General features: G+C 37.9%; 1 protein-coding gene across 1 annotated transcript; it reads left to right on the top strand.

The window, feature by feature from the left end:
- Positions 1-4,083: 4,083 nt before the first annotated feature.
- Positions 4,084-13,676, top strand: LOC142537188 (sulfite oxidase-like). The gene is made up of 12 exons (XM_075642773.1): positions 4,084-4,242; positions 4,318-4,433; positions 4,523-4,585; positions 4,689-4,725; positions 4,944-5,025; positions 11,942-12,060; positions 12,157-12,252; positions 12,475-12,585; positions 12,661-12,762; positions 12,955-13,002; positions 13,106-13,321; positions 13,423-13,676. Exons 1-12 carry the CDS (start codon positions 4,168-4,170, stop codon positions 13,537-13,539), a joined length of 1,182 nt encoding a protein of 393 aa, XP_075498888.1. The 5' UTR covers positions 4,084-4,167; the 3' UTR covers positions 13,540-13,676.
- The last annotated feature ends 11 nt before the right edge of the window (positions 13,677-13,687 follow it).

Here is a 13,687-nt window from a genome sequence, read left to right as displayed (position 1 = left end):
TATCCACATTTATCTCATCATACCACAGCATCACTTTGACATTCAAGGAATACCCTTCCTTCATTGAATTGTTTGAGTTTGATCACAGTTTATTGGAAGCATGAGATTGGTTCTATTTTACTTGGTATGGATAATTTAAAATAAGCTCAAATATCTAAATAATGGAAATATATCATATGCAAATAAATGATGACAAATATATCAGACCAAAACATAAAAGTGACAATTTATCAATTTTCATGGGTTACACCTTTGGGAAAATTTTATTTAAAAAATTTATAAAAAATTTCATGGGTTACACTTCGGGAAAATTTTATTTAATATATAGAATTCAATTAAATTAAAATTTAAGTAATTTTTTTTTATAAAAAAATTTATTTGTTTGCGCTATAGATACTTTTTGAAACGACCTCTATTTTTTTTCATAAATCAAAAATTCTAAATACTAAACTAAATAAAATAATTTGACATTTCTAACAATCAAAATAAATTAACGATTTAAATCTCAAGTGCATAAAATAAAATCCTAAATCATCGACTAACCAAAATTCCTAAATCGACATTGGAAAAGATCACTAACAATAAAAATAAAGCATTAAATATCTCTATAAAAATCATTAGAAAAATCTTTAAATCCTTAAATCTATCTAGCTAGTGCGGAAACATAAAGGCCCTCGGATGTGTACTGCTGCACTCGATCCACTCAATCGTCAGCACCTCCCATAAAACATCAAATCCTGCATCATACAAACCTAGTGAGTCTAAAGACTCAACACGTTCTAAACATGGATAACAAATAATACATATACATCCACATACATTAAAATCATATTTTTATTTAAAATATCTTTTGCACATAAATAACCATTTTAAAATCATTTTAGCATAATTAAATCATAAATCGTAAAGTCATTTTAAAATAACCTTAAGCATAAATAAATCCTTCAAAAATCATTTAAAAAGAAGCTTTGAGCATAAATAAATCATTTTAAAAATCATTTAAAAATAGCTTTAATCATCATCATAAATCATATATTATAAAAATCATTGTTATCATAAGCTTTCAATCATATATCATTTTGGGTGAAGTTTGATCCTTGAAAGTGACTAGCTTTTATCTTTTGGTCGACTGCAGTCTTAGCTCCACATGGTCCATGGGGGTGTGCACTAGGCTCCACCGTGGAAATACGATCGTCGGGCTCTCTCAGGGGCCTTCTCCCATAGACGGGCTCCCTCTGGGGCCTTTTCCCACAAATAGGCTCCCTCTGGGGCCTTTTTCCCCTCACGACATCCCCACAAAATTGTAAGTTCACCGTCCTCATCATAAACGGATACCCCACAAATCATATGTCATATCTTTTGTCACAGTCAATTCACATCTCTCAAAATATTTTTCCTTTTCTTTAAAAATCATAAAATAAGACAGCTTTCCAAAAATAGCATTTTAGACAGTATAAATTGCACAGCTTTACCATAAATCGTAAAAATACATATTATCATCAAAATCATCATAATAAATCATAAAATATCATTTTACATGCATTATGATCCTTTGGGACGCTGCCAAGCGTTTTCGTATTTTCCTAAGTGTAAAAAGACCGTTTTGCCCCTGGACGTAAAAGTTATCGAATTTATCTTTTTCTCACTTTTAATTACGTGAGATTATTCTAAATAATTATTTAAGGTTACATGAATTTTCTCATATTTTTATTTGGCATTAATCGATGACTTTTAAATTAATCTTTAAATGAGACATATTAACGCGTTTTAATCCCGAATTAAACCAAAACTTAATATAAAACTACCAAATTAAAAACTTAGACTTTTAATAATTATTTAAGCCTAAAACTAATTTTCCATAATTTTATAAAGCTTAAAACCAGGCGTTTCAATTAATTCGTTAATTAACGTTTCGTGCGGCGATTAAATCCCGAAAAATTCCAAAACTCATTATTTTGATCACAACTTTTAAACATAGCATTTTTATTATTTATTCTACCCTTCCAAGTCATGAGCCACACCCGTGGACCCATGGTTCTATTTTTGTTCTTAAATTCGAAATATTGACCTATTATCGAACCACCTGAGCCATCTCCCAATTTACTCGAGCCATGCCTGAGCCACCTCGAGCCAAACCCTAGACAACCCACCTAGACACCCTCCTGACTAAGCCCAAGCCCCTGAACCTAACCCTGGGGCGCTCAAACCTTGCTGGACAGAAGACCCAGAACCTGCGCTAATGGAGAATCACGCTCAAGAATTCCTAGCCAAACATGGACCCTTCCAGCCGAGCCACCACCAAGCCCACACGACCCTAATCGTTCATAGACCACGTCCAGACCCAACCCAAGCCTGTTCCAGCCCTGACCGCGCGCACGAGCCGCCTGAAGCAGCACAGGCTGCGCGCAAGTTGCTTCCACTTTCCATTGCTTCGCTCGAGCCAACCACTAGCCCAGCCGTTCCAGCCCCTGGCCCAACACCTGCCCATGACCCTAGAACCCTGGTAAACCTACCCTGAGCCACATAGCCCCAGCAGCGAGCCCCCTTGGCTGCTGTCATCTTCACAGATCGCGCGAGGAGTCCTTTCTCCATGGGACTCCTCCAATCCTGCGCGCGAGGGCTAGGACCCATCCTGACCCTAGACCGAAACCCCCCACTGCCCCTGGACGAGACCTGGACGAGCCCCACCAAGCCATGCAAACAGGGACGTAGCCAGAAAAAATTTCGATCCTGGGCTAAAAATTTGTGGGCTAATATGTGGGCTAAAATTTGGGCTAAAATTTGTGATATACTCAATATTATTTTATTTTTTAAATTTGTGAGCTAAAATGTGGGCTAAAATGGGCTAAAATTTTTTTAAAAAAACTTCATCCATATTTTTAAATAAGCCCAAAAATCAAGTCTGGGCTGGAGCCCACTCCAGCCTTTGGGGTGGCTCCGTCCCTGCATGCAAAGAAACGAGTCCTATGAACCACAACCTGTACACAAACCTACGACTCCTCCTTTCCTTCTCTTCTCTACGGTTCCAGCATGTTCTCTTGATTATTTTATCATGTTTTGCCCATAAATTAATCATATTTTATCAGGTTTTGGCAGCGTGTCCGTCGGATTTAAAAACGATTTCAAAACAAGCGTAAAATCGTTAAAACTTTGAAAATACGTAACGTACCGTAAAATAATCGAGCATCAATATTTTTCATGCATAAACAATTAAATCAAGCATATTATGATTTGTATGATGTTAAAAGAGTTTAGGAAACGTGCCTTTGTGTTTATAATGTTCGATTATTCAATATTCGGCGTGGGTGCGACGTTGGATGACCGGACGACGAAGAACACCAGCTTTTCTTCCATCCCAAATTTTCGAAAATATTGTGATTGTGTGCAAGGTGTTCTCGGCTGTTTTGGAGGCTGAATTCTCAAGTTTTGAAAACCTAAAACACTTATTTATAATTTAATTAACATATTAATGGGCTTGCAAGCTTAAAGGTAATTGGGCCTCCTTAAATTAATCAAATTGGGCTCAATAACACTTATTTAATTAAATAATAAAAGTTTATAAAATTAGTTTTCATAAAATAATATTTTTGATCTTTTAAAACTCCTTGTTTGTCCAAAATCGGTTTTCCGGGAAAAATCGAGCTTGATTCGTATAATAATTCGAACTCCAACATTTTTAGGAAAATTAAATCATTTTTAATTATATTAGAAAGCCTTGCCATTATTTAAATAAAAATACATATTCTTGTCTTGGTCGTCTCCGGTCTCATTTTCCCCGCCTATTATCGAATATTCGGACAAAATCCTTAATTTCATGTAAGCATGTCATATTATCATTTAATCATGCAATTATACATTTAATCATATAATAAACATCATGCTAGCATTTAAAATCAATTAAATAAAATAATTAAGTAATTCAAATAATTTCATACATGTGATTTACGTGGACTGATTTTTCGAACGTTGCACTTTTTTTTTAATTGAAAACATTGGACGATGTCTCGGATTGTCACAAAATACCTTAAATCAACACAAAAAATTGGGTGAGAAATGTGTGTGGCGACTGACTATTGGTTAGCCCTCTCTTTTTGGTTAATATCATATCATCGTATTAGCAAATCAATTTAGGAGGCAAACCTTGTGGTAATTTTGGGAGAGATAGAGATGCCGGGACTGAGGGCGCCTTCTGATTATACCAACGACCCTCCTCGCCACCCTGCTCTTGTCATTAATTCCAAGGTTTTTCCTTTTTCTTTTTCTATTTTGATTTGATTGATGATTGTGTTAGGATCAGTCTGCGTTTAATTGGCTCAGGAACCCTTCAATGCGGAGCCGCGACGTTTTGATTTAGTTTCGTCTTATGTGACACCTGTGGAGTTCTTCTATAAGCGGAACCATGGACCAATTCCAATTGTAGATGACATACACAAGTATGAAGTGGTCAATTGCTATATTCTTTTACTCCAATTGTTTTTAAAAAAGGTGTAATTATTTTACGGAATCTGTTTTTTTGGAGCAGGTATAGTGTTACTGTCACTGGTCTGATAGAAATTCCAAAAGATCTCTACATGAAAGATATTTGGTGAGTGAATCATTTTCATAAAGCATGCTGTCACCACTTGCCAATTTGTCTGGGAATGAATGAATGCTTGATATACGCACCTTTGATGTTCTACGAATGGCAGGAAGCTTCCAAAATATTCCATCACTGCCACTTTACAGGTGCTATTTTTTTCCCTTCTGTTTCAAGTTTGTTTTAGATTTAATTACTGGATATTATCTGGTCCTAACTCCTAAAGCTCTCTTGACCAAGTATATTCTAATAACCATGTATTTGGGTGAAATAAGCAAGTGCCATCTCTCAAGTGTCTAAAATTTATTTTGCTTCACTTTACTTCTACTTTTCCCTAAATATTATCTTTCTGTGTTGCTTGTCGCAGTGTGCTGGCAACAGGAGGACCTCGATGAGCAAAACTCGAAAGGTGAAAGGTGTCGGGTGGGATGTTGCTGCCATAGGAAATGGTTAGTGTATGTTGATATGGTAGAGTTTTGCATCTGTTACTGGTTTGTTTATCTTCTATGCTTGAAGAAATTTGAGAGACCAGTATATTTATAACATTTTAACTTGTAAATGATCATGAAGAGACCACGATATTTTAATTTGTCAAGTATTCTATTATTTAGACGCCAGGTTCAAGGATTGATTTGTTTTCATTGAGGATGTAGAAGAAAAGGAAATTTCATAATATAGCCTATAAAGCAAGAACCAAATGTCTATCTAAATATGAAAAGTTCTCATTTAATATTTTTGAAATATATGTCTGATAAATTTTTTGGTGGATTTTGGTGGAATAGTTTTGGTACTGAAGAAGCATGCCATTTGTTAATTGTTATCAACTCCAAAGATTACGGTATAAAGTGACTTCACCATCGGTGTTTCTCTGGCTGATGATATTAAAGGTTATGGATGTTGTTACAACCACATAATATTTATTGTGCAACAATGGAAAAGAGCAAAGGATTTAAGGTAATTTACTAGAATATTTGTGCTTATAATTCACTAAAAAATCAGAGTTGAATACTCTGCACAATATCTTCCCTTGCCAAGCTGGTAACTTCCTATTAAAAACTGAACAAAAGACAGAATGACCAACCGTTCCCAAACTCCCCCACCATATTCCATCTTTTATTTTCTATTCCTTCTAGAATACATGTGATATATAATGGGCTTCTCAGTATCTTTAAGGCCAAATCTTCCAGGCCTGTATCAATACTTCCTGTCTCCACTGCAGCCTTGGCCTCAAGTCTGAAATCTGGAAATTGAGAAGACAAGACAGTAATACTTTCCCATGAGCCTCTTCCTCTGGTCGCCCAAGCCATTTTATTAACACTTGTTGGAGCTGTTCATCCACTATTTTCTTGATTCTTCTATCCATTACCTTTTCCGGCTCAAAAAGCGTCAAATCTTCCTCTGGCGGATGAACAGCTCATGATTCTTCTATCCATTACTTTTCCGGCTCAAAAAACAACGCCAAATTCTTGAGACACGACACGTGAAATACAGGATGTACGCAAGATTCTTTTGGCAGCTGTAGCTTGTAAGCAACTGGTTCCATCTTCTGCATAATCTTGAAAGGCCCATAATAGCAAGCTGCTAATTTTTTATATATCCTTCGGCACACTGATTGTTGTCGATGAGGCCGGAGCTTCAAATATACCATGTCCCCAACTTGGAACGAAACATCTCGTCTTTGTGTATTGGCATTCTTGAACATCCTTTGTTGGGCACACTGCAAATTAAATTTTAGCTGATGTAACACTTCATCTCTATCTCCAAGCTCTTGTGATACTGCTGCTACTAATGTTTCGCCTGGAAGGTACTGAATTAATGTTGGAGGCTTCCTTCCATGAACCACTTCAAACGGTGTCATTCCAGCTGCCGAATGATAACTTGTATTATACCAAAACTCCAACCAATGAATCCGATTTGCCCAAATAGGTTTTCAAGCATCTATTTAACACATCTGATTGCCCATCGTTCTCAGGATGGTAGGAAGTACTTATCTTCAACTTTGTTCCCTGAAGTCCAATTTCTCATCGTCTTTCACCCCTCTGAAGTGTCGGCTCTCATCGTCCCTCCATTATCTCTGCTTGGCTCTCACCTCTGCCCAACTCTCATCTCTGCTCGGCTCTCATGTAAGCCTGCAAATTCTTGAAGAAGTGCTGCGAGACCCTAACGGATGAGAACCGGCGCCTGCAGAAGGAGCAACAGGAGCTGAAGGCGCTGAAAATAGTACAACCGCTGTATATGCTCAGCTCTCATCGTCTTTCACTCTGAAGTGCTCGGCTCTCATCATCTCTTCATAATCTCTGCTCAGCAGTCGGCTCTCATCTCTGACCAACTCTCATCTCTGCAAGTTTGCATCTCTGAAAGTTCTGTTATATATATATGTGTATGTGTGTGTGTGTGTGTGTATGTATATATATATATATATTAATGATTGTCGTATCTTAGTCATATTGTATTTTATATTTTCAAAATTTTTCGTATCGCCGTTTCCTATCGTATTCAATACGATACTCGTACCCATATCTATGCAACATAGCTTACCCCAGACCTATCCTTGATGTTAAACTCCTATCCCATTAATTTAGACAGCCAATGTTGCTGGTCTGGTGTAGTTATTCGTTGTTGAAGCAGACTTTTTAATGATCGAGGATCGGTCAAATCAATAAACCTTTGGCCCAACAAGTAAGGCCTCCGATGTTGAACTATGTAGCATGGATATTCTTAATTTTTTTTCTGAAGAATCGGATAATGGCAAAATCACTGTATTTGACTTTTTGTAGGTTTGACCAGTCGGATACTTCTTGGGCAGGACTAACATGCGCCATGGATATGGTGGAGATACGGTTTTTGGATACGTTTCTCTTCTTAGTACATCGTGTGTGTGTGTATATATATATATATTTCAATAATCATCGTATCCTAGTTGTATCGTGTCTTATATTTCCAAAATTTGTCGTACCGCCATATTCGTATCGTACTCTATACGATACCCATATTTGTATCCATGCAACATAACCCCTTGGGAAGCACAATGCGCTGTTTGTGCAACAATTGTCCATTGATTAGTGTATATGGAATGTGGCAGCTCCATCCGCGCTAATCATTTGCTGATAGCATTCAAAATAGGATCGTTGTCCACAACTTCCTTAATCTTATCAAACTCCAACCACAATGGCATAGAAATATTCTGTAATTCAACATACTCTCAGGGCATCCGTGGCACCATTGCTTGCCCCTTATGTAGCACGGATACCCTAATTAATTGAAAAAAATTGAAATTTATGAGGACTAATTGGAAAATAATTAAATAATTAATAAAAATGGATTGGGTTTTGGGCTTTTAAAGCCTAAATTTCTATTCGTTGAACTATTGAACAACATGACGAAATTAACACAATTTCTCATAGTCTTTCACTCCTCTTCTCTGCTCAGCTCTCTTCTCTGCCCAGCTCTCATGTAGCCTCCGAATTCCTGAAGAAGTGCTGCGAGACCCTAATGGACGAGAACCGGCGGCTGCAGAAGGAGCAACAGGAGCTGAAGGCGCTGAAATTAGCACCACCTCTGTATGTGCTCAGCTCTCATTGTTTTTCACTCCTCTGAAGTGCTCGGCTCTCATCGTCTCTTCATCATCTCGGCCCAGCTTTCATCTTTGCCTAGCTCTCGTCTTCTCTGAAAGTTCTATTATGTATATATAATATTTATAATATTTTATTGATTGTCGTATCCTAGCTTCATGTATCTTATATTTTTAAAATTTTCCGTATCGCCGTTTCCGTATCATATTCAATACGATAACCATAACCGTATCTATGCAACATAGATGTTGGATTGCTAACACCAAAGCCATCAACTCTTTTTCTTAAGTAGACTTGGCCAAAGCCCTATCTCCCAACACCTTGCTGTAAAATGCTATGGGCTGTCCCTTTTGTGGCAACACAGCTCCTACACCCTTTCCCGATGCATCTTATTCAATTACAATTTCTTCATTAAAATTTGGCATTTGCAACAATGGTGCTGAACTAAGGGCATTCTGTAACATATTGAACGTTTCTTGAGCCTCTGCATTCCAAGCAAAACTATTTTTTTAAAATAATTCAGTTAGGGGTTTGGCTATTTTGCCATAATCCCTAATAAATTTCTCGTAATACCCAGTCAAACCCAAAAAACCCTCACTCCTTTTGTCGATTAAGGCCTGGGCTAGGAATTGACACTTGCAATTTTCTTTGGATCTGCTGCCACTCCTTGGGGTGATATAATATGGCCTAAATATTCAACCTCTGATAGTCCAAATTGGCATTTCTTCTTGTTCAAAACCCACTGGTCCTTTTTCAAAATATCTAAAACAATATGCAAGTGTAATAAATGGTCTGCCCATGTTGTACCATATATCAAAATATCATCAAAGAATACCAAACAAATTTTCTGAGATATGGTCGGAATGCCTCATTCATCGCAGATTGGAAAGTGTCCGGGGCATTCTTAAGTCCAAAAGGCATAACGAGAAATTCGTAATACCCCTTGTGAGTCCTAAAAGCCGTTTTAGGAATATCCTCAGGTTTGACTCGAATTCGATGGTACCCACTACCCATATTTAAGATCCAGCCTGGAGAAAAGACAAGCCCCATGTAAATTATCAAGTAGTTCACCTATCACCAGAATGGATATGTTTCCACGATGGTAACTTCGTTAAGAGCCCTGTAATCCACACAAAAACGCCAACTTCCATCTTTTTTTAACCAAAATGATTGGACTAGAAAACGGGTTGTCAATGCTTTGCATCACTCCCGCCAATATCTCATTTATCAACCGTTCCATCTCTTCTTTCTGACTATCTGTGTATCGATATGGCCTTACATTAACTGGTCCCTTCCCCTTTTTAAGATGAATTTGCGTGATCTTTACTTCTGATTGGCGGTAGGGGAACTCTCGAACACATTTTCAAAATTTCCCAAAAGTTCTCTCAATTCATTTTGTATTGCCAATCCACTGCTCTTGTATTCTACACCCTCTGATGACTCACACCTAGCCCAAACTGGCTTACTAAACTCTACATCAATTGTCTTTGTGAGTGTACGTAAGAAACCAGAGAACGGTTCAATGTAGGATCCCCATATAACACCGCTTCCTTGTATTGTTGCTGAAAACTCATTTGCATTCGACCCCAATCCAGTCTGACTTCTCCTAATTGTATAACCAATCAATCCCAAGAATAAGATCGACACCCCCAAGTTCAAACAAGTAACCATCAATGATTAATTGACACACATCCAGATTCACTTTAAGAGACTTACAAATCCCTTTACAAGAAATTCTGCATCCATCACTCAAATACACTCCAAAATGCACCCCGTCATCCACCTCCAGGCCTAACTCTTTTACCAGCCCTTTTGAAATGAAGTTATGACTTGCACCACTATCGATCATCACTATAATTTCAGCATTAAGCAACTTACCTTTTAATTTCATGGTATGGGGTTGAGAAATTCCACCCACAGAATACAACGGCAATTGCAGGATGGTGCATTCAGCGGCATGCGATCCCGATTGATCCTCGAACTCAGTACTTATCGACCCGTGTGGCTTCAATTTGTTACCTTCTTCCTCGTCCTCTGCCATTATGGTCACTCTCATCGACTTGTAGATGCACCTATGCAACCAATTGTAGGGTGTTCTCCACGTTTAAAACACAATCCGTTCTCCTTCCTATGCATATACTCTCGATGAGAATAAATATGTCCTTCCCGTGGTTTTCGTTTTGCCCACTCCTAGCTATGCTTTTCTCAAACTTAGAATTAACTCCTCCCATGGTTGATTGTCGCGAGTTTCCAGCATGCGAGTAACATGGAATTCTGCGATTAGTGTTGCTTTCCAAGCCTGCATTGCAATGTACGTCTACAACGGTTGAATTGACTCTTATACGGTCTTTGTCCAGAAATTGGGTTTTGTTAGCCCAACCAGTAGAATAGCCCAATCTGTGTTCTAATTTGTGGCCCACTGCAGTATAATTGTTGTTGTGGTCCAAGTTATCCCCATAAAGTTCCTTTTCGGCAAGATCCATGGCCCAGATTACAGTTCTAGGCCCATGGTTCTGATCAGTTGTCTTATATCATTGCGCAAACCACTGAGGAAGTAACTCAAACCTTGATCTTCAGGTAAATTGCCGATTTGGGATAAGAGCACCTCAAATTGTTCGACATAGGTTCCCACTGGCTGCTGATTTAGTTTTAAAGAAGTTCGAATGGTTAGCCGCTTTTCTTCCACTATATCTTTTAATAAGCTCCTTTGCAAATCTGTCCCACGCAAGGTTGGAAATTTTTCATCTTCATCGACCTGAACCAATTGACCAGCATCCTTTCATACAAATGTAAGCAGTTTTAACCTTACTTCTGGGAGTGGTGCCATGAATTTCAAAATGTTGCTCTGCCTTGCCCAACCACCCTAATGGGTCAATGCCATCAAAACTCGGTGGTTCTATCCTCTTAATAAAGTGCCGAACCTCCTCATTCTCCGCATATCCGTCTGATTTGAAAAACTTTGCCTCGTCGACGAAATGTCCGAGGAAATTCGAGTCTTGAACTTCATCTATGTCATCCTCTTCGTTGTGAATAGCGCTGGTTATCCATTTTTTTACCAACTGCTCCACTATACTCTTCATCTCGGTCATCTCACTCATTGATTGTTTTGTTGAGTGAATCCAGGTTTTCCTGCTTCTTGTTAACTATTTTTTCCAGTGCTTCGACTTTTGCTTCAGAACATGTGGTTGCCTTAACTCACTCTCGGCCTTTCGGATTCCGGAGGGTCGGACCAATTGTTACAACCATAGAATATTTAAGTGGAATATTTAATGTACGACAATGGAAAAGAACAAAGAATTTAAGGTAATTTACTAGAATATACGTGCGTATAATTCACTAAAACCCAAGAGTTGAATGCTCTCTACAATATTTCACAATATCTTCCCCAGCCAAGCTAGTAACTTCCCATTACAAACTGAACAAAAGACAGAATGTAACTGTTCCCGAACTCTCCCACTATATTCCCTCTTTTATTTTCTATTCCTTCTAGAATACACGATATATAATGGGTTACTCAGTATCTTTAAGGCCCAAATCTTCCAGGCCTGTTTCAATGTTAGCTGATTCAGAAAGAATTTATTTTTTATTTCTTATTATTATTACCACTCATGCACGTGTAGCTCAAACTGGAGACCTAAGTCTTGGGAAGCCAATTGTTTCCCTTTACTCCATCCTGCTACTTTTAGTTACTGTTTTCGAGAATTGATGCCTTCCTTAGACACCATTTGTTTAACATAAACAGATCTTCATTTCATTCCCCTTAATTTAATGTGTTAAATAATGTTCAATGCAGCTGTTTGGAGTGGGGCCAAATTAGCAGATGTGCTTGAACTTATTGGAATTCCTAAGAACTCTCAAGTTACGGCATTTGGAGGAAAACATGTAGAATTTGTAAGCATTGACAAGTGTAAGGTATTATTATGCATTCTATGAATTTTCGTGGGAGAATGTCAACTGAAATGGATCAGCACGAAGAGAGTGTTAATGTGGACCTATACTTTCATACAGGAAGAGAATGGAGGTCCTTATAAGGCATCAATTCCATTAACTCAAGCCACAAACCCTGAAGCTGATGTTTTACTAGCTTATGATATGAATGGAGAGGTCCTATTCTATATTTGGTTACTTCGTCAGCCATCTCATTGCCCTTAAAGCATGAGCACAGTTTATCATGCTGTTCACTAACTTTTATCACTCGCTTTGACTTTTGTTATCCAAATATTTTGTCATTTAGAAGTTTAATTATTGTTGCATAGTGTGTATAGGTCACTAATCAAATAGTTTATTTTTCTATCTAACCTGTATGTTATAATTTCTCTATGTTAGGCTCTTAACAGGGATCATGGGTATCCATTGCGTGTTATTGTCCCTGGTGTCATTGGTGCTCGCTCTGTCAAATGGCTGGATTGCATCAACATTGCTGCAGTGGAATGCCAGGTCAGAATCTCTCTCTTTTCTTTCTGATGAATAATCTCACCTTTATGTTTTGAAGCGTATTGTGGTACTGTACAGGGATTCTTTGTGCAAAGAGATTACAAAATGTTTCCACCTTCGGTGGATTGGGATAATATCAACTGGTCTACAAGGCGGCCTCAAATGGACTTTCCTGTTCAGGTATCACTCCAGTTGACCTGAATCCTGTAACCACTTTCCATGTTTATTGATTATTGGACTAGAGCTTTTAGCCAGGATGAATTGCGGAAGTCTTGGTTAATGCTACAAATTATCATCACGTACAAACTCGTCATCCTATTGTTGCATTGAACTCCATGATTCCCTGTAAGTTCAATTATGTGTTGCTTGCAGTGTGCAATATGTTCTATGGAGGACGTGCAAATGGTAAAGGTTGGAAAGGTCAGTATGGTATTTCGATACATCAAAGATATCTATGGTATTGTGTGGTTAAAATTTGAATCTTGGTTGCTAATTGTTAGAAATAACGTGCATCAATTGTCAGATAAAGATCAAGGGTTATGCAGCTTCTGGAGGTGGTCGTGGCATAGAGAGGATCGATGTATCTGTAGATGGTGGCCAAACCTGGTTTGAAGCCTTAAAATTCCAGAAACCTGGTGTTTCATACGTTTCTGATGATGCAAGCAACGACAAATGGGCGTGGGTGCTTTTTGAGGCTGAGGCTGAAATCTCTCAGGGAACCGAGATAGTTGCAAAAGCAGTATGTTACAAATAATCTCTAAATACTTTATATTTATATAAGGTTTCATTTGATTAGTGAGTTTGTGTACATCCAACACATATGCATGCTGCTGTGTTCAGGTGGATTCAGCAGCAAATGTGCAACCTGAAAATGTTGCAGTGATTTGGAATTTGAGAGGGATACTGAACACCTCATGGCATCGGATTAACGTTCGAATTGGTCACTCAAATCTGTAGGCCAATTAAATGATAACTTGCCTCTTACAATTACAACAGAAGTGATATAGGGTTTCTGGTATTTTCTGTTCGAATTTTTTCAATTTGCGTGAACTGAATCCATCAAAGGAAGTTTTTTAGTGTATTCAAAGTTTATATTTTCATGTGC

This window comes from Primulina tabacum, chromosome 1 (genome assembly GCF_025594145.1).
Source record: "Primulina tabacum isolate GXHZ01 chromosome 1, ASM2559414v2, whole genome shotgun sequence".
NCBI classification, from domain to species: Eukaryota; Viridiplantae; Streptophyta; class Magnoliopsida; order Lamiales; family Gesneriaceae; genus Primulina; species Primulina tabacum.
Note: the sequence above shows the minus strand (reverse complement) of the source record. Positions and strands in the feature narration are given on the sequence as shown.